The 22,881-nt window shown below is 42.2% G+C and overlaps 1 protein-coding gene across 1 annotated transcript in view; it reads left to right on the top strand.

Moving 5' to 3' along the window:
- DAB1 (DAB adaptor protein 1) overlaps positions 1–22,881 on the top strand; it is a 426,067-nt gene that overhangs the window by 287,944 nt on the left and 115,242 nt on the right. The window contains exon 4 of the mRNA XM_068537987.1: positions 4,303–4,401. Within this exon, the coding sequence (XP_068394088.1) occupies positions 4,303–4,401 (99 nt within the window). The remainder of the gene's footprint in view (positions 1–4,302; positions 4,402–22,881) is intronic.

The raw sequence follows: 22,881 nt of genomic DNA, 5'->3' as shown, positions 1-22,881 counted from the left end.
CCTGGAGATGGTAGAACAAGGATGGGAAGGAGGCTGGATGAAATACCCTGACCTCTCTCCTTCCACGCTCTGGTCTCCTGTCTGTGCCTTCCTGAGTGGAATCCAGAGGGCAGGAAGCTCAGAGGACCTGGCAATGCAGACCACAGGGGCCAGTCTCTGGGCACAAAGCAGGGCAGAGGAGGATATTTGTATTCTCCTTCTTACCTCGGAAGAGTGAAACTTAAGATGAGTTTTCCCCCAAAGATCTACAACTGATAACCAGTAGGGCTGAGATTGGAGACCAGGTTTAGTTCATGGAGCTTTCTGGAATAGCATTCTAGGTTTTCAGCTATTCAGGTTGCACGCCTGCTTGACGTGTTCCCTGGAGATCACAGTCATCCCACCATGTGCATACACCCTGCTGGGTGAGGTTTCTCAGAGTCCTTTCCTGTGCATCATCTTATTGGATTCTCACGGCAACCCCTGAGCTGGACAGGGCAGGCTATCAACCCTGCCTGGCGTGCCTGACCCCTTCCCTGTGTATAAAATCCTCCAGCAAGATGCTGCCTCTGTGTGACTCCCTTAGGGACACCTGCATCAGTCATTCCATACAGTGCCCAGCACATGGCATTGCTTCATAGAATCAGTATTAGCATTAGAGGTGATGGTCACGGTCATTTGCTGAGCTCTCCTTGCACGCTGCACCCCATGCTAGGTGCGGTATGTGCACGCTTCACTCTTAGGAAGTAAGAAGTATTCTCATTTTAGAGTTCTCCTTCACTACTGAGTTTGGAAGCTGGTGGTTCCACCTTTTTTTCATCCATGCCTCCCCAAAGAGCCCTTCCAGAGGGTTATAATAGAAGGAACCCTAACACTGGAATTCGAAAGGTCACTGTTTGAATTCCCTCTATACGTCTTCTTAGTTCCTTGAGGTTTGGGGTGTTCACTTGGCCCCCCGATCTTATGTTTGGTCATTTGTAAAATAAGGGATATAATTTTTCCTTCCCAGGCATGTGGGATGGGCTGAATTATATGACGTATAAGAGAACTCCTACCATTTGGTAGGTACCCAAGAAAACATCTGACTCCTTCATTTCCAGGTTGCCAACAGTGACTTTGTAGGTCAGGTGGCTAATATTAGGCACAGAAACCCCAAAAGACACCTACATCCATATCTTCCGATTCCCCAGCCAGCCCTGTCCCTTGGCCCTTCATCACTTCTACATAACAGCACTAAATCATCTGTGGGGAGGTGAGCCCCTGCAGCGTGCTGGCTGGTGGCAGGCTTGCTTGGACTTCATGCAGTTTTTCAGGGCTTAACTCAGGGACCTGTCTCCCAACATGCCTGATAAAATTGGAGTTTTATTTCCCCAAGGATCACACCATGTGGACCATCCTTCTCTCTTGCATTTGTCCTGGGGAGCTGTACCATCAGCAGCCCCAAGCAGAAGTGCTCCTGAAACATGCACGCTGGCTCTTTCCATCCCTCTTTACCTGCAGCCGCCTTCTGCCAGGGAGTTCTTTGATAGCCACTTGGTCAGCGGCACTATGTGCTGGGAATTAGCACAATTTGATGTTGTGGTAATTCTAAGAGCTAGGGGTTGTTAGGACCATCTTGGAGATGGGGACCTTAAAGCTACTCTTCTTGACCAAAGGTGCAAGCCTCTCCCCACCACGAGCTGTGATGTCTTCATGTTGGGAGGACTTAAACAAGAAAGAGAGGCTCCCTGCCCTTTGACACAGTCCTTCCAATGCTTCCACTTATAATGGGGCTTCCATTATGATGGCGCTACTTCTTGTTCTCTCTTTTGCGTAGGCCTGGATAGTGAAGTTGAAGGTTAGGCTGTGTAGGGATGGCAGCATCAGTTATTTTACCCCAAATCCAGCCAGGAACACAGATTTCAAATCAAGTTTTCATAGGTTCAAAGCCTGGCTTGTTCATTACCCAAGTGAGGGGAAAGTCACTTCACTTTTTTGAGTGCCTTTTTAATTCCAGGCTCCGTTCTCGACAGTGGGCACGTTGAATGAATAAAACAAAGTTCTGTGCCCAGTTGAGCTTTTGTTCTGTTGGGCAAAGGCAGACAGTCAACAAATGAATATACAATATGCCAGTGGGTACGACGAGGAAAAAAGATGCAGGGGGAAAGAATGGGATGCAGTTTGGTATGGAGAGTGGAGGGGTCAGAGGCCGTATCTCTGATCAGGTGACATTGAAGAGGAATAAGAACTACCCCTGGGATTGCAAAGACATACTTTGACCCATCTCCCATGTCCTTAAAACCATCCCTCAGTGAATTTATGGGAAAACAAGCAGCACGCTGAGGAATCTAGAAGCCTTTGAACAAGAGGAAGGGTTAAAGAGACAGGAGACTTCGCTTTGGGGTGAGTCACTCTCTTTAACTACTTAGAGGGCAGTCATTGGAGGAGGAATCTTATGTCAGTGAGTACCATCCCTGAAGGGTCAAAAGAGGAACACTGGGTAGGATTACAGGAAAGAGATCTGGGCTCGCTAGAAAGAAGACACACGTAAAGGAATAATAACTGCCCCCTGCACCAAGAGTCTTGAGAGTGGACATGTGGTCTCAGCTTTCTCACCAGCTCTCTGTACCATCTTGGGACTGTCCACCCAGCTTTTCGGGCATCAGTTTTCTCATCTGTTGGTAGAGGAATTTGGACTGATTAGTTTGAAGGTTTTCTCTGACTTCAACATTCTGTACATCCACATGTCAGAGGTGCTTGAGAATGAATGGGAGACTCCTGAGGGAGTGAATTTCCTACTGCTAGGTACCAGACAGGAACTGGACCACGAACGCTAAGGGACAGTCATTCATTTACTAGAAGAAATTAATTCTTATGACATCCCTACAGTGTACCAGGTGTTGTGCTAGGTACTTTCCATAAGTTTTCATTTAATCCTCTCAGTCATGCGAGCGAAGTATTTACACTTGAGGAAGTAGAGCTGAGAGTTAAGTCATTTGTCCAAGATCACAGCCAGGAGTATAATCCAGATGTTTCCATTCCGCAGACTGTTTCCAGTACCCAAAGGGAGGATAGTCACACAACCTCAAGGGAGTGCCCTTTCCTTGTGCCTCTGGTCATACCTCTCACTCTATTTGCTGAAGACTGAGGTCGAGAACACGCTGTTCTGAGAACAGCACAAAGGACTTTTATCTCTTGGAAGTATGAAATCATGATGATTTTAGACTTTTCGACTCCTAAAGAAGTCCAGAATGATAACTGTTGAGAATTGGGCTTACTCACCCTCTGTGGAGGCTAATAGGGATGAAGGGGCTGGAAGCCTCAAAACATCGAATGCAGAGTCTGCAACAGCCCCGGAGCGTAAATCCCTTCAATGTCCTCATCCTCTGAGTTATACCCTAATATGATGCCCATGCTTGCCTGTAATTGGCCACCACAGAGGCTGATTTAAAAAGCAAGTGTCTTTACTCTTAACTTGCATAATATCAACTTTGGCGAGGACTCTTGATAGCACATTCATGTAACAATAATTTCCTGAGTGTCTCCCGACCTCCAGGGACAGTCCAGGGACTGTCCTGGGTACGAGGAAGAGAGCAGTGAACAGAGTAACATACCTACCTTTTGTGGCATCTGCCTTCTAATTGACTTATACACATATCTTCAGTTTACAAAAAATTTGGAAAAGTGGGGAAACATTTTTGAGAAGTGGAATGCACTTGGTAGGTACTTTCCTTGAAAGCACAGGAATGATTGGAAAAATGGTAGAAGAACATACAAAATGTGTGGGTAAAAACTGCACACCTTAGAGATATGACCATCACATTTTTCCAAACAAAATTGAGACATGCAGTCTGGCAATATTTTTTCTTTGCTTTCTGATCTCTAAAATGAATTCATATGAAAACTTTTTCCAGAAGTATAAAATTAAAATCACATTTAGGAATGTATTCCATGACTCATCTTTATTTAAAAGGGTAAAGCCACATCTAATACAGAACCCAGCAACGATTTTAACAAGAGGACCATATTCTGTTTATCCTGGGGTCTCGAATTCTGAGCTGAGCATCTAGGCACAAAGTAGGCACTCTATAAATCTTGGTTCGTCCAATGAATACATGTTCAAGTATCTATTTCTACAGTTTTTGAGCAGTGCAGTGAGGACAAGTACTACCCTAAAACAACAAGAAAATGCAAGCCCGTCGGGGAAGGCAGCATGGAAGTGGGGAGGGAATGGAGTGTGCATGATTGGTGCCTTCGGTTCATGATATCTGACATGCCTTTGGGACCGGAGGGAATTTTCAAATGAAAACACTAAAGTAAAAACCACATCCTTCCTTTCAACAGGGCGTTGTTGCTGGCGCTCGTTCCAAAGGAGAACACAAACAGAAAATCTTTTTAACCATCTCCTTTGGAGGAATCAAAATCTTTGATGAGAAGACAGGGGTAAGTAAAAGAATCACATGGCATGGTGAAATTGAATCCACTGACAGATGTGCCCTTAAAAGCCTCTACTCTCTGGGCAGGGATATCAAACAAGCATAAAAACAGATAAAGCAACTGACAAACTTGATCAACTGTGATTGTCCATCAAAGGGAGGCTCTTCCCTGACTTGGCCACAGTGTGACTGCACCAACACAGTGTGACTGTGTTTCTTACAGTGTAATTGGGATAAAAGTGTCACACAGCCCTGGTAATGCAGTAGGGAGATTGATGTGCTTTGAAGAGCGGTGGGTAATGTGACAGTTTAAGTTAAATTTCTTTGTGTGCTGGCAACTTTAATGACATGCATCCTAGAGGGAGACGCACAGGGGTCATTTGACTTGGTCAAAGCATCCAGACTCTCTTGAGTTGAACCTGTGACACCTTGCAATTGCTGTCATCAAAAAGAATAAATGGAGTTTTCAGTCTTGAAAAAAATCTATCACTGCATGATCAGGAAATGTAAGGGCTGATCTGTTTGTTAAACCCACTGAAGTAGTGGTTTGTATTTTCATCAACCTCCCGGCAGCAGTTAGCTCCCAGCTTCATCCCCAGGACTTGCCTTGCATTGTTGGCCTTGTTCATTGATGGTAAGGGAAAAACAGAAAAGCGTTCTGTTCTTTGATCTGTTTTGTCCAGAGAGCAAGAGTCAAATGGACATGTTTTCCGTTTATTCATTCAATGCTTTACATAGCTTCTAACACAGCTCCACCTATATCGCCTCCTTTGAACTTCACAGGTAATTTGTCAAGCACTGTATAGACAATACTCAACTAGCCAAGTTACCTAACCTTGTCATTTTGCATTATAATTTTCTCGCCTTTGTTCTGACTCATATTAGGATACCAGTGGGTAGTAGGATGATAATTTAACAGTAAAAAATGGATTTTCTTGAAGAAAAGTTATTCCTGAATAATAATAGCACAGACATTTGTACACCCATGTTCATAGCAGCATTACTCACAATGGCCAAAAGGTAGAAGCAACCCAACTGTCCATCTATGGATGAATGGATAGACAAAATATGGTGTGTGTGTGTGTGTGTGTGTGTGTGTGTGTGTGTGTGTATAATGGAATATTATTAAGCAGTAAAAAGGAAGTTCTGACCTATGCTACAACATGGAAGACATTATGCAAAGTAAAAAAAGCCAGTCACACATAGACAAATTGAGTAGGAGTCCACTTAAATGAGGTATCTAGAGGAGTCAGATTCACAGAGACAGAAAGTAGAATGGTGGTTGACTGGGCCTGGGGGGAGGGGTGACAAAGAGTTAGTGTTTAATGAGTACAGAGTTAAAAGTCTGGGGAGAGGGAAGCAGTGCTGGTGATGGATGGCTGTGATGGCTGCTCAACAATATGAATGTAATTTATGCCACTGAACTGTGCACTTAAAAATGGTTATAATGGTAAATTTTACGTTATGTATATATTACCACAATAAAAAAAATCTAGTAGTAATAATTACCGTTTGTTGAGTACACACTAGGTACATATTAGTCACTTTGCATACATTATTCAGTTTTGTCCTCACAAGGGTCCTATGAGAGAGTAATAATAACAGGTACTGCATCAAGCACATAGTATGTTCCACTCATTGTTGTATGCCCTTTAGATGTACCAATCCATTTAATCCTTACAACAACCCTATGAGTAGATAGTGCTGTTATCTCCATTTTATAGTTGAAGATATTAAGGAGAGAAAAGGATATGTAACTTGCTGGAAGTAGGTGGTGGTGGAGACAGGATTACAACCTAGGCGGTCTGGCTTATGAGTCCAACCACAATGCCTGTTATCTCTCAGGGTTAGTGACCTTCTCATGTTCATCCAGCATGTAGGGGGCAAAGCTGGGATTTAGCCTCCAGTCGACCTGAGTCAAAAATCAAAGCAGTTGGGCTTCCCTGGTGGCGCAATGGTTGAGAATCTGCCTGCCAATGCAGGGGACACGGGTTCGAGCCCTGGTCCGGGAAGATCCCACATGCCGCGGAGCAACTAGGCCCGTGAGCCACAACTACTGAGCCTGCGCGTCTGGAGCCTGTGCTCCCAACAAGAGAGGCCGCGATAGTGAGAGGCCCGTGCACCGCGATGAAGAGTGGCCCCCACTTGCCGCAACTAGAGAAAGCCCTCGCACAGAAACGAAGACCCAACACAGCCAAAAATAAATAAATAAATAAAAATAAAATTTTTAAAAATTGCTTAAAAAAAAAAAAAATCAAAGCAATTGACCTCTATGTTATAGGAAAGGTGGACCTACTTGGGGATGCCTTGGTAAAGGGAGTTTAGAATGAGGGCACAAGCATCAGTAGTCAAGGAGCTTGAAGGCAGCAAGATTAAGAGCCTAATGTAAGCCTCTTCTGCTTTAATAAAAGTATGGTTTCTAAAACTAGGGAAGATTTTCCTTTTCCTGGGCAGACTATAGTTTGGAGACCTGTGCTCAGTTCTGAACCTCACATTTTAGAAAAGATATAGTCGAATCAAAGTATATCCTGATGAGGGGACCAGGGCAGTTGGGGGACTGAAAACTATGCTGGGCCAACACTTCTGAACACAGATGTGGCCACGTGGGATCCTGGGTAACACACAGGAGGCAGAGAGCTTTGGGCTTGTAGAAACTTGGAGGATATCATTGACCCCTTAGCATCCTTCATGGTAGGGATCCAAGGAGCGTGGATCAAGCCTAACTGAGAGATGCTTTCACAAGGATTTATATGCCCAATATACGTCATCATCTCTAGTCTCTTCCCAAGTCCATGCCTGCCCATCACATGACACTGACATCACATCACCAAAGGGACTGGAGTAAAGCAGAGTATCAGATATTTTATTTTGTCTAGGGCCATGTTTTTGGCTTTGCTATTCCATCATGTACCCTACCATTATATAGTTCTCATCACCAAACTTTAACTAATGAGAAGAGGTAGCTTATATTCTTTACCTTTCTCTAAATCCTCACTCAAGGGTGGCTAACCTGGCCCCAAAGAAAGATACCACCAAACCTTATAATGTGATTTTTTGATTCTTTATCTGGACATAAAGAGAGCAGCAGTAAAGTCATTATTTCAGCTCAAAGCCATTTGGCTTTGTTGAAAAAAAATGTCATCTCCTAGTGGAGAATCGGGATGAAGGCAGAGTTAAATGTTTTCTGTCTGGCCTAGTCTGCTCCAGTTCTGTTTGATTAACCTTAGGCCCTGTATCATTGGGCTTCTGCTACCCTAGCTTGTTAATTTGTCTCAACACAAGCCTGGGGAAAACTGGTGGAGAGAATCGAACGTTTAAGCCTGAAGTAGAGAGGATGGTGGGAACAAGGCACTCCATATTAATAGCGTTCATCTCTCCAAAGAGTTGTCTAGTAGAAAAAGAAGCTGACTTGTTCTGTGTGACTCAAGGGACAGAACCAAGACCAGGTGATAGAAGTTTCTGGGAAGCAGTTTCAGTTTATGAGGAAGAAGAATTTCCTGCAAGTCAGGGCTGTTCAGCATGTAGATGGACCACCTTCTGTGCAAGGGAGTTCACCAGCCCTAGGAGGATTCAAGCAACAGTCATATTATGGGGATATTTTGGAAGGAAGTCAAGTAGAAGATGAGATGTTGACCAAAGTCACATCTTTGGGGAATCACCAAAGTTGATTCCCCAGACTAGTTTCATAGTCTGTTTCTCCCTTAAAGTCAACCCTATCGATGTGATTTATCTTCAGATAAATGGAGGTTTTTCAAAACCTCCATTGGAGATTATGAGCAGGAACAGTTTACTGGACCTTTGTCGTTGCACAGCAGGGGACCGGCTGAATTATGCAGGATAAGAGTCTAAGTGAAGTGTTTTGTCCTACATATCAAAGAAATGAAAAACTGGGTCTTTGTCATTTGGAATGACAAATTTTAGTTGTTTATCATGTCTAAAGTATTCCTGCTCCAGCTTGGCTGCACTATTTTTTTCAAAACCAAGAAAAGAAACATTAGCAGAACGTGACAATAGCTACAATTTTAAAAATCCAAAAGCTGTCAGAAGCGTTTTGATCCCAATTAAAGAGACCCTTTGCAGCAATTTACACCTTGTCTTGAATTTCAAAGGGTTCTTGATCCCAAACCTTATGTGAGTAAATTTTATTATTAGTATGTTGCAGGAAGTAAATCAATATCAAAAGCTGTTCATATGTTCAGGTATCTAGGTATTGCTAATATGTCAAAAGGATCAGTGAGAATGCAGAATATGTCATAAATGAACTCATTGTTACTAGGAATAGTAGGAGCAGTAGCACTCGCAGTGGAAATGGTTTCATGTCAGTATGTTACTAGGTCCTCACATCAGACCAGTGGACACCAAGGCAGGAGTGATGTCATCTTCTTTCACAAATAAGGAAACTGAGATTCTGGGAGTGTTCCTGACTTGGCTGGAGACTCAGATCAGACCTTCCAACCCCAAATCCTACGTCTTTCCAGGGAAACTCACTAGCTTTCCTCTCTCCCCACTTACAATTTTATTCCATAGAATTATTATAATTTGTGCCATTAAAAAATCAGAAATATTGGGACTTCCCTGGTGGCTCAGTGGTTAAGAATCTGCCTGCCAATGCAGGGGACACGGGTTTGAGCCCTGGTCTGGGAAGATCACACATGCTGCGGAGCAACTAAGACCGTGCACCACAACTACTGAGCCTGTGCTCTAGAGCCCATGAGCCACAGCTACTGAGCACGCATGCCACAACTACTGAAGCCATGCGCCTAGAGCCCGTGCTCCACAACAAAGAGAAGCCACTGCAATGAGAAGCCCACGCACCGCAACAAAGAGTAGCCCCCGCTCACCGCAACTAGAGAAAGCCCGCACGCGGCAACGAAGACCCAACACAGCCAAAAATAAATAAATAAATAACGTTTTAAAAATCATAAATATTGCAGGAGCCTAAAGACGAGTCTGTTTCTCAGGATAGAGGGCAGTGGTCTGTATCAACTTTTCCAGATAATGCAACATCTTGTTGCCACAATCACAGATGGATTTTGCTTGTTCATTTAGTTTAGCCAACACTGATTTGGCACTATTATTTGCACCATTCTAAATATATTATAGCAATTCTATGAAGTAAATGCTATTATCATCACTATTTTATAGATGAGAAAACTGAGGTCCAAATAATTAATTACACGGCTCTCAAGTGGCAGAGCTGAGATTCAAACCCAGGTAGTCTCATCCAGAGTACTTAATGCTAGTAATGTATCACACCTTTCTTAGTGTGTTTGGGCTGCTATAACAAAAATACTATAAACTAGGTGGCTTATAAACAGCAAATGTTTATTTCACAGTCCTAGAGGCTGGAAAGTCCAGGATCATAGCCCCAGGATTTGGTGTCTGGTGAGAGCCCACTTCCTCATAGATGGTGCCTTTTTCTGTGTCCTCTTATGATGCAAGGGGGAGAGGGAGAGGATGCTTACTAGGGCCTCTTTTATAAGGGCACTAATCCCATGTATAAGGGCTCCACCCTCATGACCTAATAAGCTCCCAAAGGCCCCACCTCCTAATACCATCACCTTGAGGGTTAGAATTTCAGCATATGAAATTTGAGGGCATATAAACATTTCAGACCACAGCGATATCAAAGTTTATAAATGATTTCCTTTTATATGTATTAGAGCAGATTCAATATTATCCCTGTCTTACTCTCACCATTATTCACTTTCATTTTAATGAGCTTTCCTGAGTGAAGATAAAAGAGGTGGAGTTACAACTGGGACTGTCTTGTGGATGGAATGTTGGCAGTGTAACCAACACATGGTCAGGCAAGAGCATATTGGATGCCTGTTTTACGCCACATGATTATCTGTTTCCTGAGGATTCAAAGATGAAGAAGATGTGTCCTTGCCCCTGAGGTGTTCACAGTCTGGTGGTGAAACCAGACTCACAAAATGAACTGACAGCTGCTGAGACACAGGTGTGAATGGAGTTGTCGGTACTCAGGGGATGGAGACCGAGCTTTGCCTGGAATAGTCAGGGGTTTTCACAGAAAAGGGCACACTGACTTGGCAGTGGAGGAGTGAGTTGGAGAGGATCAGGTAAACGAGTCAGGGAAGAGAAAAACGTATTTCTAAATGCACAAATGTCTAAAGGAGAAAGATATGTGTGTGTGTTCATTTTTCCCTTCAGGAAATATTTATTGAACACGTCTATCAACACACATATGAAGAAGGCTGTATCTTTTTGTTCATCACTGTTATCTATCTGGTTAGCACATGATGCCCACATAGTAGGTGCCCAGTAGTACTTATTGCACAGAAAATAAAATGACTTAGTGATTACGACTCAGCAAATGTACACAGAAAAACTAGGGCGTAGCAGGGGAGAGGTGGAGAGTGGCCCAGAATTGAATATTGTCCCTCATAATAGAGGGGTAATGATGTTTTAACTGTAATGGCTGCACTTACATTTCACGGCTGATTTAATAATTTATTCTTCAGTGAAAACCAGATATCACCTTATTCATGTCTCTTCAAAAACAGGACTGTTCTTCCTTTATTTCTAACTAGATATTTTGAGTGGACTTGGGGAGAGCAGCTGAGGTGGAGCAAAGGAAACTGGTCCTAGGGAGGGAGACAGGTAGGAAGATGAAGGCGTTGCAGAGCAGGATGCTGGGACCTGGGACACCCCTGTCATCCCGAGGGCCATTGAAACAGTACATAGGACTCTCACAAGATGTCTAGCCTATAAGCAGGACCGTCTATAGCAGGCTTTTGTGGATTCTGTCTCATTCGACACCCAACAATTCTTGGAGGTCTTATTACCCCCTTTTTACAGAAGAGTCATCTAAGGTACAAGTAGGGTGAGTGGCTTGCCCGAGGCTACTATGAGTAGCAGGAATTGAATTCAAATTCACATTTATAACTCCTAAGCTTGTTTTGTTTCTTTTACTCCAGAGATTCTCCACTTGACTGGTTCTATCCCCAGAAGGGGCTGCTTTGGAATTTCATGTAGGCATTTTGGGTGGTCACGACTTTTGCGGAAGGGGGTGGTGATGCAGGAATTTACTAGGGGCAAGGATGCTAGCCACTCTGCAATGTACAGGACGTTCACACACAACACAGATGTTTCCTGTGCCCTGTGACTTTAAATGTCTTATCACACATTCACGTAGATGAAAAACCTGTTTATAATTACCTGAATCTAAAACCGAACTCTACTTTATCTATAAAAGAGTGATTTTGTACAATATTCATAGTAGTGAATTTTCCAGACATGCAGCTAAACAGAGGGAAAGATGTGCTTTGTTCTGTTGAAACCTCATCGAGAGTTGGTCGTCACTTTGGAAAACCACTCCCCTGTGATGCTTTTCACATTTGAGTCCCCAGCAGGGCACTACTCCATCAGTTTCACGTGCAGCTATCATGGTCACCGTAACTGGACTTATATGGCACATCTTTAAAAATGTCAGATACAAAGGGAAGAGTTGAATGATCTCTTAAAACTGAATTTGTTCATTATAAGAAAGCACAAACGTAAGACAGTGTCATTATGTTCTTCTGTTGTAGTTGTAACTAAGCCTTTATATGTAGAAATTCACATTATTTTTTATTAGAAATCATCTTCTTTTATTTCTCCTTTATAAGTAGGATATTTTGATTTGCTTAAACTTCATGTGTACAGGTAGATTATGTAATCATTTCCAGATAATAAAAGAAGAATTACAAAATATTGGTTTATAAGAAGGAGGTGTTGGGTCAGATAAGGTTAAGAATCCCTGTCTAGACCATGCTGCCATTTTCATTGGTTCATTCATTCATTCATTCCACAAATGCTTATTGAGTGAAAGGGATATTCTACGTGATGGATAGGGATGAACTAGCCTGAAACCTTTTCTTCAAGGAACCTGCAACCTAGGAGGCAAGACATATGTACATAACTAAAAACTCAAAGCAAGAATACCAATATGATAAGAGAAAAATATAAAATTATCATGAGAGTTCAAAAGAAGAAATGATTTCTTCCATCTGAAAAGAAATATGGAATGATTTAGGAACAAAGGGCTGAACTTTGAAGGATGGGCAGGGTTTCAAGTGAGAGATATAAGAGGACCAGTATCCAGGCAAAGGGAATTATGGGGAGTGTTTACTAAGGCCCTAAAATGAGAAAGTCATGAAGAAGGGCAGGTGTGGAGAAGAGTTGAGATGTCTGGATATTCTGGATTGGAGGATGTGTGATTGCTGTCAGTGAGAGAAAACTGAGAGGGTTGGCAGGGCCCGATTGCGAGGCCTGGAATGTACGACTAAAGAGTTTTGGTTGAGGGCTTCCCTGGTGGCGCAGTGGTTGAGAATCTGCCTGCCAATGCAGGGGACACGGGTTTGAGCCCTGGTCTGGGAAGGTCCCACATGCCGCGGAGCAACTAGGCCCGTGAGCCACAACTACTGAGCCTGCGCGTCTGGAGCCTGTGCTCCGCAACAAGAGAGGCCGGCGCACTGCGATGAAGAGTGGCCCCCGCTTGCCGCAACTAGAGAAAGCCCTCGCACAGAAACGAAGACCCAACACAGCCAAAAATAAATAAATAAATAAGTAAAAAATAAAAATAAAGGAATTCCTTTTAAAAAAAAAAGTAAAATAAATATCCTTTAAAAAAAAAAAAAAAAGAAAGAGTTTTGGTTGAATCATGTCCATTACAGCCTGAGTCATTATTCAGTGTATTCTGTGGCCCTGAAGCTGCACTAGCTATGCAGAGAGGTAGGTACAGTGACTCTAGGGCCACCCTCGACCCATCGGATGTCTTTGTGCAAATCAGGGAAAAGTCCCTTTCTTTAAGGCTCATTGCCTGGGTTGACTTTTGCTGGGAAACGGTTGCAGTAAGTATACATGTTTTTGGTGACTATACGATGACTACCTCCCCGTAGATCTATGCAATGTACCCCCTGCCCAGCTGTACGTAGCAGACCTGGGAGTATCATTCGTGCATGAGCAGAATGCCGGGGGTACCATCTTGCCAGTTCCTGTACCGACCATTCACTGCCCAGCTTGCAGGACTAGCCAAAGGAGACCCCTCCACTCTGTATATCCCTTTGCCCTTCTTCACTCAGTGAACACCTCAGGGTCCAGTAATGTCAACAACAGTAGCAACAGCAACACAGCACGGCAATGACCACTTATCAAGCCCTTTCTCGAGCCAGGTGCTTTAGTAAACTAAGTGCTTTATGCATTTCATCCTCCGAGCAGGATTCATGTTGGGTCTGTCTGAATCCACAGCCCACACTCCTCACTGGTATGGTACTGGCACCAGAGAGTGGGCATGGTGGAAGGAGCTGCCTTGGATCTGTTCCTGCCCAGCTATGTTGTTATAAAGCAATTTTTATGAATGACTTTGTACGTCTTTTACTCATCTGTAAGATGGGGATAATCAAAGTACCTATGTCTGAGGACTGGTGCAAGATTAAATGAGGATTTAATTTAATCCCCTAGGACTTAGAATAGTGCCTAGTATAATAAAAAGCTCTAGGTGTTAATATTATATTATTAGCTCTATTATCCCCTCTCTGATATGGACTTTCTTATGTCCTCCCTTCAGAATTAAGAAATCCTTTCATATTCCTCCTACAGTGTCCTCTGTTCACTTTTATCACAGCACACGGTTGTCTGTATAAGAATGAGTTGACCCATGCTTCCATCAGACTACAGACTCCACGAGGCCCCTGGTCTCATCCATTGCTGTATCTGCAGGGTTTCACACAGGTCCTGGTATGTGATAGAGATGCAATGGCACATTGAAAGAAGGGAGGAAAGGCAGTCAGGGAGAGATGGAACAAAAGCGAGGGAAGGATGGAACAGGAAGTAACGAATAAGTAAACTTATAATGAAATGCTCATTGTCTGAGTAAACTTAAAATGAAATGCTCATTGTCTGGACTAGATATTGGAGCCAAAGATGCAAGTTTTGCCATGCAGGCAGTGAGCATGGAAAGAATAATATATGTGATTCAGAGTACCCTGGTCCTAGGATGTCAGGGGTTGAAGGTCCCTTAGGCATTGACTAAACCACTCATTTACAAGTGAAGAAACTCAGAAGCCAAAGAGAAGAGGCGGCTCCTGAAGGACTTCCCTAGTGGCTCAGTGGTTAAGACTCCGCACTCCCAATTCAAGGGGCCTGGGTTCAATCCCTGGTCAGGGAACTAGATCCCACATGCGTGGTGCGACTAAGACCTGGCGCAGCCAAATAAATAAATGTTATAAAAAAAAAAAGAAAAAAATGTAAGTGGCTCCTGAGACCTCCCAGCAAATTGTATGCAAAGCACCTAGGCTTGAACATCGAATCTGAGTCACTCTCTAATGCCCACAAAACAGGAAGTGGAAAGCATCCTCTTCCCTTCCTCCTCTTCCTTACTTTGCCTTCCTTCCTCATTACCTTTTTCTCTTTCTCTCTCTACCATCTCCATATTCTTTGCTCATTTGCTTCAACGTTCAGGCTCCCAAAGCCCGACAGCTGCCCCAGGTCCCTTTTAACATCAAAGAGACTGAACATCTGAGGGAAAAAATTGGGCCTCTGTATATTTAGTGTCTTGTTGGATGATATTGGATTTTAATTTATCACAATAAAAAATCAATTTATAGCTCAAATCCAACATATTTTTAGAAATTGGCCCTGTCAGGAAGCTGCCTCTGTTAGATAATTTAGACGGGGGATAATTCATGACAGGGGAAAAAAATGGATATTCATATTACCCTGGAAAGTGAGACCACGAATGTCTTCAAGCAGATTTGATAAACTCAGAAATGTACTATCTTTCCCTTAATGAATCATTTTATCAATTTTGGTCTTTAAGGAGGTAAAGAGGTACTATTTTCTGGGCTAGCTGCTTTTACACGCTTGGTCTCATTTAATTCAATCCCCTAAGAACTCAGCTAAGAAGGTATTATTTTTCCTGTTAAACAGATGAGGAAACTGAGACACAGAGAGGTTAAGGGAATTGCACAAGGCTGAATATCCAACAAATTGCAGAGCCAGGCACTGACTCTGGCTTGGCAGGGTAATAAGACCGGTGTTCTTTTCGGTTCACAGTGTGGTCTCTCTCCTTTTCAAGGGCATACTTAGGGCCTCTGGAAAGCAAGTGACCGTGCGTTTATTCTCCAGGGGGGAAATCTAACTGCTCTGAGGGTTTCTGTCGTGCAGACCAGCCCTGTGACTAAAGGTTTATCAGCTACTCTTTGGGCCTCTGAGGGGTGTGTGAGCCGCTGGTCTCAAAGTGGCAGCGCCTGGGTGTGCAGTGTGACCTCGGGGATGGCTCCTCTGCCTAGTCTCTGGGACTCTCTCCTCATCTGAACCCTGGGGTCATTCCTCAGCCCTTTTCTTAAAGGTCCAGATAGTGAGCGTAGTGGGCTTTACGGTCTCCCGTAACCACTTACTTTGGCCACTGTTATGTGACAGCCCCTGCAGACAATGTGTAGACAAAGGAGCTTGGTGTCTGCTGGCTCTGGTCTGGATGATTACCGAGGAGCTTCTAATCTGCTCATTCTGACCCCATGACGAGCTCTGTAGGAGAGCAGGGTGAGCACCTGCTGAAGATCTCTGGTCTTCATCTCTGGGCCCTTTGTTCCCTGCTCTTTGGTGGCTGACTTTGGGGATGCATGCTTTTTTATAAACTTTGATGATAAATATTCAGCTCTGGGAATTGTGTTAGTTATTTCCACCATTTGTGGAGCGCTAATTGCCAGACACTGTGCTAAGTGCTTCACATATATTTTTTCTCATTGAATTCTTGCAGTCCATTGTTTAGTAACATATTATCATTCCCATTTTACAGATGAGGTGACTGACCCTCAGGGAGGTTCAGTCACTTGACCAGGACTACTCTTAAATTTTGATCCATTTATTTATTCAGCAGATGTTCATTGAGTACCTACTGTGTGCCAAGGAGTATTCTCAGGGGTGTGCAGAGATTGGTAAATAAAAGGAAGGACTCTACCTTGTAGAGTTTACATTCTAATGCAGGGAGACAGACAAGAAACAATAGACATACATCAATACTACACTCTGTTAGAAAGTAATCAGTGCTATGAAAAAAGATAAAAGTAGAGCGAGGTCATAGCATTTTCCCACTGTACTTCCTTTGTCCTTGAAAAAGGGCCTGTGACATACATGCCTCGTAAATCACAGATATGAACATGCTCTGGGAGCTTCCTGTAGTTTTGAGGGTCAACTGAGTAATGGAAAAAGACACTTCTGAAAATTCTCATCCAAATTCCAGGGGCTGTTACACGTGATAAATCAGAGCTGTCAGTTTGGGTGTCTCTGCTTTTATTTAGAAGGCTGATTGCTTTATATGGGGTCTACTGTTTATTGTTTTCCTATCTCGCACATTTATTTTAAATTTTAATTTAAAACTCATTTTCCATGACTGTGCCTTGGTTATTTAATAGGTGCTTCTATTTTTATGAAGACACCCCTTACAGGAACTGTGTGTGTAGAAATGGTGATGCTATAATTAGGCCCAGCACTGACAAGATGGTTCTCTGTGCTTCTCTCAAGTACTTCTCCGTGGCGGCCCGAGGTGGAGGAGCATTAATAATTCTGGGGACAATAAAGGAATGTGTTTCCTAGAAGGTGAGCCCAGGTCAAGGTGAGAGCCTGGTAAAATCCGCCAGAGGAGAGACTCTGTCTGGGGAAGTGTGCATGGTGGAACCTGGGGCCTGGATGGCCAGTGTTATGCAAAGAAGTCTGGGTTTGTTGTCAGAGGGTCTGAATTTGTATCGTCACTCGGTTAAAAAGGTACAGATCGAACTGTAATGATAAAAACAACAACGACAATAATAGTGATGATAGCGGTAGCACTTACCATTGTCCCAGATCTTGTCTTAAGTGCCTTACGCACATCTCATTTCATACTTTTATGAATCACCGAACCTCTTAGTGGCTCTGTGTTCTCCTCTGGAGTATATGAGCAGTAATTAACTAGCCAAGCTTTATAGCAGTCTTGCCAAATAGAGGTATTATCTCTGGTTTACACAGGATGGCACTGAGTTTCAGAGAGGTGCAGTGAACTGCTAAGATGTCTCAGTTAATGAGGGCTGCCCTGTCCACCACATTTATTTCATTTCACACTGGTTTGCTGGCCACAACAAGGAAGCTGGTGTGTGAGTCTGTCTTACATGGATGGTTAGATGTTACCTGGAATAAAACACTTCGGTGATATCCTGGCTGACTTTTTCATCATTTGTTCTTTTGTGCTGTAGTTACTGACCTTATTCATTCATTCATTTAAATACAAATATTTACTTGTATATATGTTGATGCTAGAATTAAAAAATACGTATATATTTTTTAAAATTCTAGCATCAACAGTGAGATAAATCTAATGCCCTCCCATTTTTATGTCTTATGCTCATGGTCACTACTTCTTTCTTGCACCTTTCCCTGCTTTTCTATAGATTAGGAATAACCCATGCTAAGCTGGTAAAGCATTTGCATTCCCTGATTACTTACAAACATGAAAAGTAGAGAGAATTTTAAACAAAGAAACAAACAAAAATCCTAGACTATGAGTAATTGGAAGCCAGAGTCCATTATTTGGTTACTCTTATATCTACCACTTTCTGGTACGTGGTTCGTTCCCAGGAGATATTTGTGGAATTGTGCTGAATTCCTTCACTGTAGAAGTCAGGCAGACCTCTGATCCACCTTCTTGTCTAGCTGTGTCCACCTAAGACCTTTGGGCATTGTGGGTGGCATCTAAATTCTAAGAATAATTATCTCCCTGAGAACAGTAAATAGCAGCTTCATCCCCTCTGCCATGGGCTTCAGTGATACAACCCATTTTACTCAAGCCATATCTGCCCTTCCCAGGGTTCCTTTAACTTCTAGATGAATAGAAGATTATATAAAATATATTGAAGGTTACGTATCATATATTCAATCTCAATTTCTGGTGTTATCAATGATCTTAATGCATAGGTAATTTGTTTCCCCCCATTTTCCTTTCTCTTTCCCCATCCATCTAATTTGCCTTTATCTTCTTCCTCATCCCTTTTCTATGCTCTCATTTGCATGTTGATATAGTCACTTTTTTTCTATTGCCGTATATATTTTCCAAAGACATTGTTAAGTACCCACTATGTATAAGATAGAAAGTACAGCCAGCTATAAAAGAAGTATAATATATTATGTGAATGAGGGAAAGGTAATATCTAATTGAAGGGAAGGAAAGAAACTAACATTTATTGAGCAACTACTATGTGTTGAAGTCTGTACTAAATATTGCAAGTAAGTTCCTGGAGGATAAAAATTCTTGCTTTCTCCCAGCAGGGGGAGCTTTCCCTAGGGGTGGGAGTCCTTTCAGGGTCCTGGGGTCTGTGCCTCAGAATTTTGATGCCTGGGCACTCTGCAGCCTGGAGCATGTACAAGTATGCTTTGATGCAAAGGATGAGAGAGAGGAGGTTAGCCTAGGAGAGCTGATGAGGTGGTGAGGGACGACCTAGGAGTGTTATATCCACTGTGCTGAGTGAGTTACGTGCATGGTCTCCTTCAGTCCTTACGATCACACTGTGAACTACATGTAGGTATTACCAACTCCATTCTGGATGGAGCCCTGAACATGGAGGGTGGAGGAGAATAGAGGTGCTCCAGGCACTGAGGACAAAGGCCAGTGACCTCACAGTTCTGACTCGAGCCCAGGGTTTCAATCCGTCTGATGAGCCCACATCAGATGCAGCGTGCAGCCATCTCAACTGCAAGCAGCTCCTATACTTGTAGCTTCAGCCAAGTATTTCTTCTGGGATCACCCCAGTACACATCCTTCCTTCAAGCTGCCTCACTCACATAGCTCAGGGATTTGCTTGGCAGGATGGATTTGACTTCTTAAACGATTCAGAAAATCAGGAGATTTCAAATCTGCAAGAAATTACACGGAAGCATGGCCTCGATATCTAAATACAAAATGCCCGCACCTCCGGAGATGGAGGTTTGAATTTTTCATGGTCTCTGAGAAATGTGTAGACTGTTTTGAAATTATATGTTTAAAATTTTGAAAATAAAGATTGTACTGGCAAGTGTCTAATGCCTGTATTGTTTTCTGCCTGTCTCTAGCCTGTGATACAACCACCCTAGCACTTAACAAAAACTTCTTCATCGGATACAATGATTAAAAAAAAAAAAAAAAAAAAAAGGATCGCTGATGTTTGAGGATCTCTTTGTAGTTTGGAAACTACTTTCACTTTTTTTCTTACAACTGATCTTCACGTTAATCTTACAATATGTGTATTACACATGCGATTTTATTGGTGACGGACCTGGAGCTCAGAGAGTCTGATTGCCAGCCCAGAGTCACACAGTGATAATGGACAGAGACTAATCCTAATTTATATCTTATGCCTTTTCTATTTATAAAAGTAGCATATATTTACTATAGAAAATTTACAAAATATAAAATAGTCATAAGGAAGAAAATAGAAGTTACTTGAAATCCCACCACTTAAACATAAACCCAGTCAATCTTTTGGTGCATATACCAATAGTCTGCTTTACATCAATATGTATATATTTTTTAATTGAAATTATACTATACATGCTGCTTTGTGACCTACTTTATTACTTATCCACATATTTTCTTTTATTAAATATTTTTCTATAGCATCATTTTCAATTACTGTAAAGAATTCTAGCCTATGAGTGTAATGTAATTTAATAAGCACCTTATTGTTAGTATCTGCATCTATGGACACATCTTTTTATACACATCTGTGATTATTTCCTTTAGTTAAGTTCCAGAATTCCTGGGTCAACAAGTATGTATACTTTTAATGCTTTGGTCTTTTTTTGGGGGGGAGGGGGGGTTCATATTATGTTCTAGAAAGTTGTACCACCAGAGGTACAAATACTGTTTCCCTGCAGATTTGTCAGCATGGAGTATTACCAATTATTGTAAAATATAAATTTTTAAACTTTTTGATATTAAACTTTAGTTTTAATGCCTCTGTCTTAATTTCCTTATCTGCTCATGATAGTCATAGGGTAGCAACATGATGGTGGCGTCTGTCTTTTACACTAATGAGACTCATGGTCCATTGGTTTTACCTACAGATCTGGACGATGTCAAAGGGCATTGAGGATTGGCTGAAAATGGATTTCTCATAAGGCTTGGCTTATCAATTGTCAGGGTGTTAACTGTCTGGACCACCATTTTGCCCTCGGTCATACACTTTCTCTGAGCAGTGTTTAGAGCAATATTGTTGATTTTCCATGTATGAATAAACGTCACCAAGAAGAGAAAACTTGACAGTCTTTACTATTATAATTTAAGATTTATGATCTTTGACTTTCAAGCAGAATAAAATTTATTTGTATATTCATTCCTACACATAAAGCTGTACGATCTTGGCCAAGTCATTCCATCACTCTGAGCCTACGTTTTCTCAGTTATGAGGTGGAGATGAGGATGACTTTGGCCTTCTGCAGAGGTCTGTTGCAGTAATTCTGGGGGAAAGCATGCATATTGAAGTTCTTTGCAAGTAAGTACTCCTTGATTATGTACATTAGTTTTGTCAGAAGAGACGAATAAAGTTGGCACATACCAAATGTTTAGCAATTAATAAACTCCTCCCTTGACGTTCTAAGAACTGTATCTAATTTATGGACAGCAGTTTTACTGAGCAAAGGGATGCAGCCCAGGTTCCGTCCACATTCAGAATTAGTGGGATCTGAAATAATGAGATTTGACTGTGGCCTCCTTCAGGACAGCTCCAGTACCCCCAGGGCGCTCATCACTTTGGTTTTCCGCCCACAGTGTCTATATTCTGCCGCCTGGTTAAAGTCTTCGAGAAAACTGAATGCACCTTAAACCTCTTGAGGCCATTTCTCTAACCTCAGAGTACTTTCTGCACAAATCTACCTTTGCTTGTATTTCTCTTTATGAAACTAGTATATGAATATCATTGAGAGAGTTAAGGTTAACTATTTTATAGAGTGTAAAATTGCATCCTTAAAAAAACAGGGCTCCCATCAGCACCTTGATGAAGTCATTTATTTTTCTTTCCCTGATACTCTCATCTGTAAAAATTAAATTCTTCTACCAAACATTTACCTAGTGTGCCCTATGTCCCAGGCACAGAGATATGAAGACGTGTCAGAGAAACCCCTTTCCTCCCCAGGGCTCATGAACTAGCACCTGAGTAAACAACCAATTATATGACAGTGTGATAAGCAAGATCACGGCATGGTTGCCTCACTTCAGGTTCATACGTGTGTGCTTCTGTAGTAATGACCTGAAAAGAAAAGCAAACAGAGTCATTCTAATTAAACCAGCAGATGATATTTAATGGATCCATACAGGGAATGTTGGTGAAATAGACGTATAATACAGAGATACTGTGTGGAGAACAGAATCACAGAAATGATCATCTCAGAAGAGAGAAAATCCTCTCAGCATCATCCCTAGCTGACCCCCACGATCAAAGAGAACCACTTTCAGTGGTTTCTTTCTTGGCCTTTGCACGTGGTTTCTTTTGGTTTGGTTTTTCTGCCTAGAACTTTCCTCTGCTGCCTTCCTTCCACCCACCCTCTCTTGGCTCTTTCCTTTATTTGGCTGACTCCAGTTTCTCCTCCAGGCCTCTCAGCACAGGTACCATTTCCTTAGAAATTCTTCCCTAACCTACCAACCTAGGTTGGATATCCCTTGTCTATACTTTCACACACCAGCCACTTCTGTTAACAATATTTATAAAATTGTGTTGTACCAAAGGTGGAAGCAACCCAAGTGTCTATCAGTGGATGAGTGGGCAAGCAAAATGTGGTATATACAGACAATGGAATATTATTCAGCCTTAAAAAAGAAGGGAATTCTGATTCATGCAACAACATGAATGAACCTTGAAGACATCATGCTAGGTGAAATAAGCTAGTCACAAAAAAGCAAATATTGTATGATTCCACTTACATAAGGTTCCTAGAGTAGTCAAGTTCATAGACACAGAGAGCAGAAAGGTGTTTGCCAGGCATGGGGGTGGGGGAGAATGGGGAGTCTGTGTTTAATAGGTACAGAGTTTTAGTTGGGGATGATAAAAAAGGTGGTGGAGATGGTTGGTGGTGATGTTTGCACAATAGTGTAAATATTCTTGATTCCACTGAACTGTATACTTAAAAATGATTAAAATGGTAGTTTTTATGTTATGTATATTTTATCACAATGTTTAAAATGCATTATAATTGGGTATGTTGAGACAGCATACCTTGTAATACCTTATGTGCCGTTGAGAGCAGGAACCATGGGATTTATCGGTGTGTCCTCAGTGCTAGCACACACCTTGCAGATAGTAGGTGCTCACTTAAAAAAAAGTTGAGTGAATGAATAAATGAAGTTATCTATTATGACAGTATCAAGCTAATATATCCTAATGTTATAGAGAAAACTCAACCTAGGAGAGGAATGGTGACCTGCCTAAATCTCACAGGTAGTCAATGTCCAAGTCAGGATTGAAACTCAGATGGTGTCAACCTCAAT

This window comes from Eschrichtius robustus, chromosome 3 (assembly GCF_028021215.1).
Source record: "Eschrichtius robustus isolate mEscRob2 chromosome 3, mEscRob2.pri, whole genome shotgun sequence".
Lineage (NCBI taxonomy): Eukaryota > Metazoa > Chordata > Mammalia > Artiodactyla > Eschrichtiidae > Eschrichtius > Eschrichtius robustus.
Note: the sequence above shows the minus strand (reverse complement) of the source record. Positions and strands in the feature narration are given on the sequence as shown.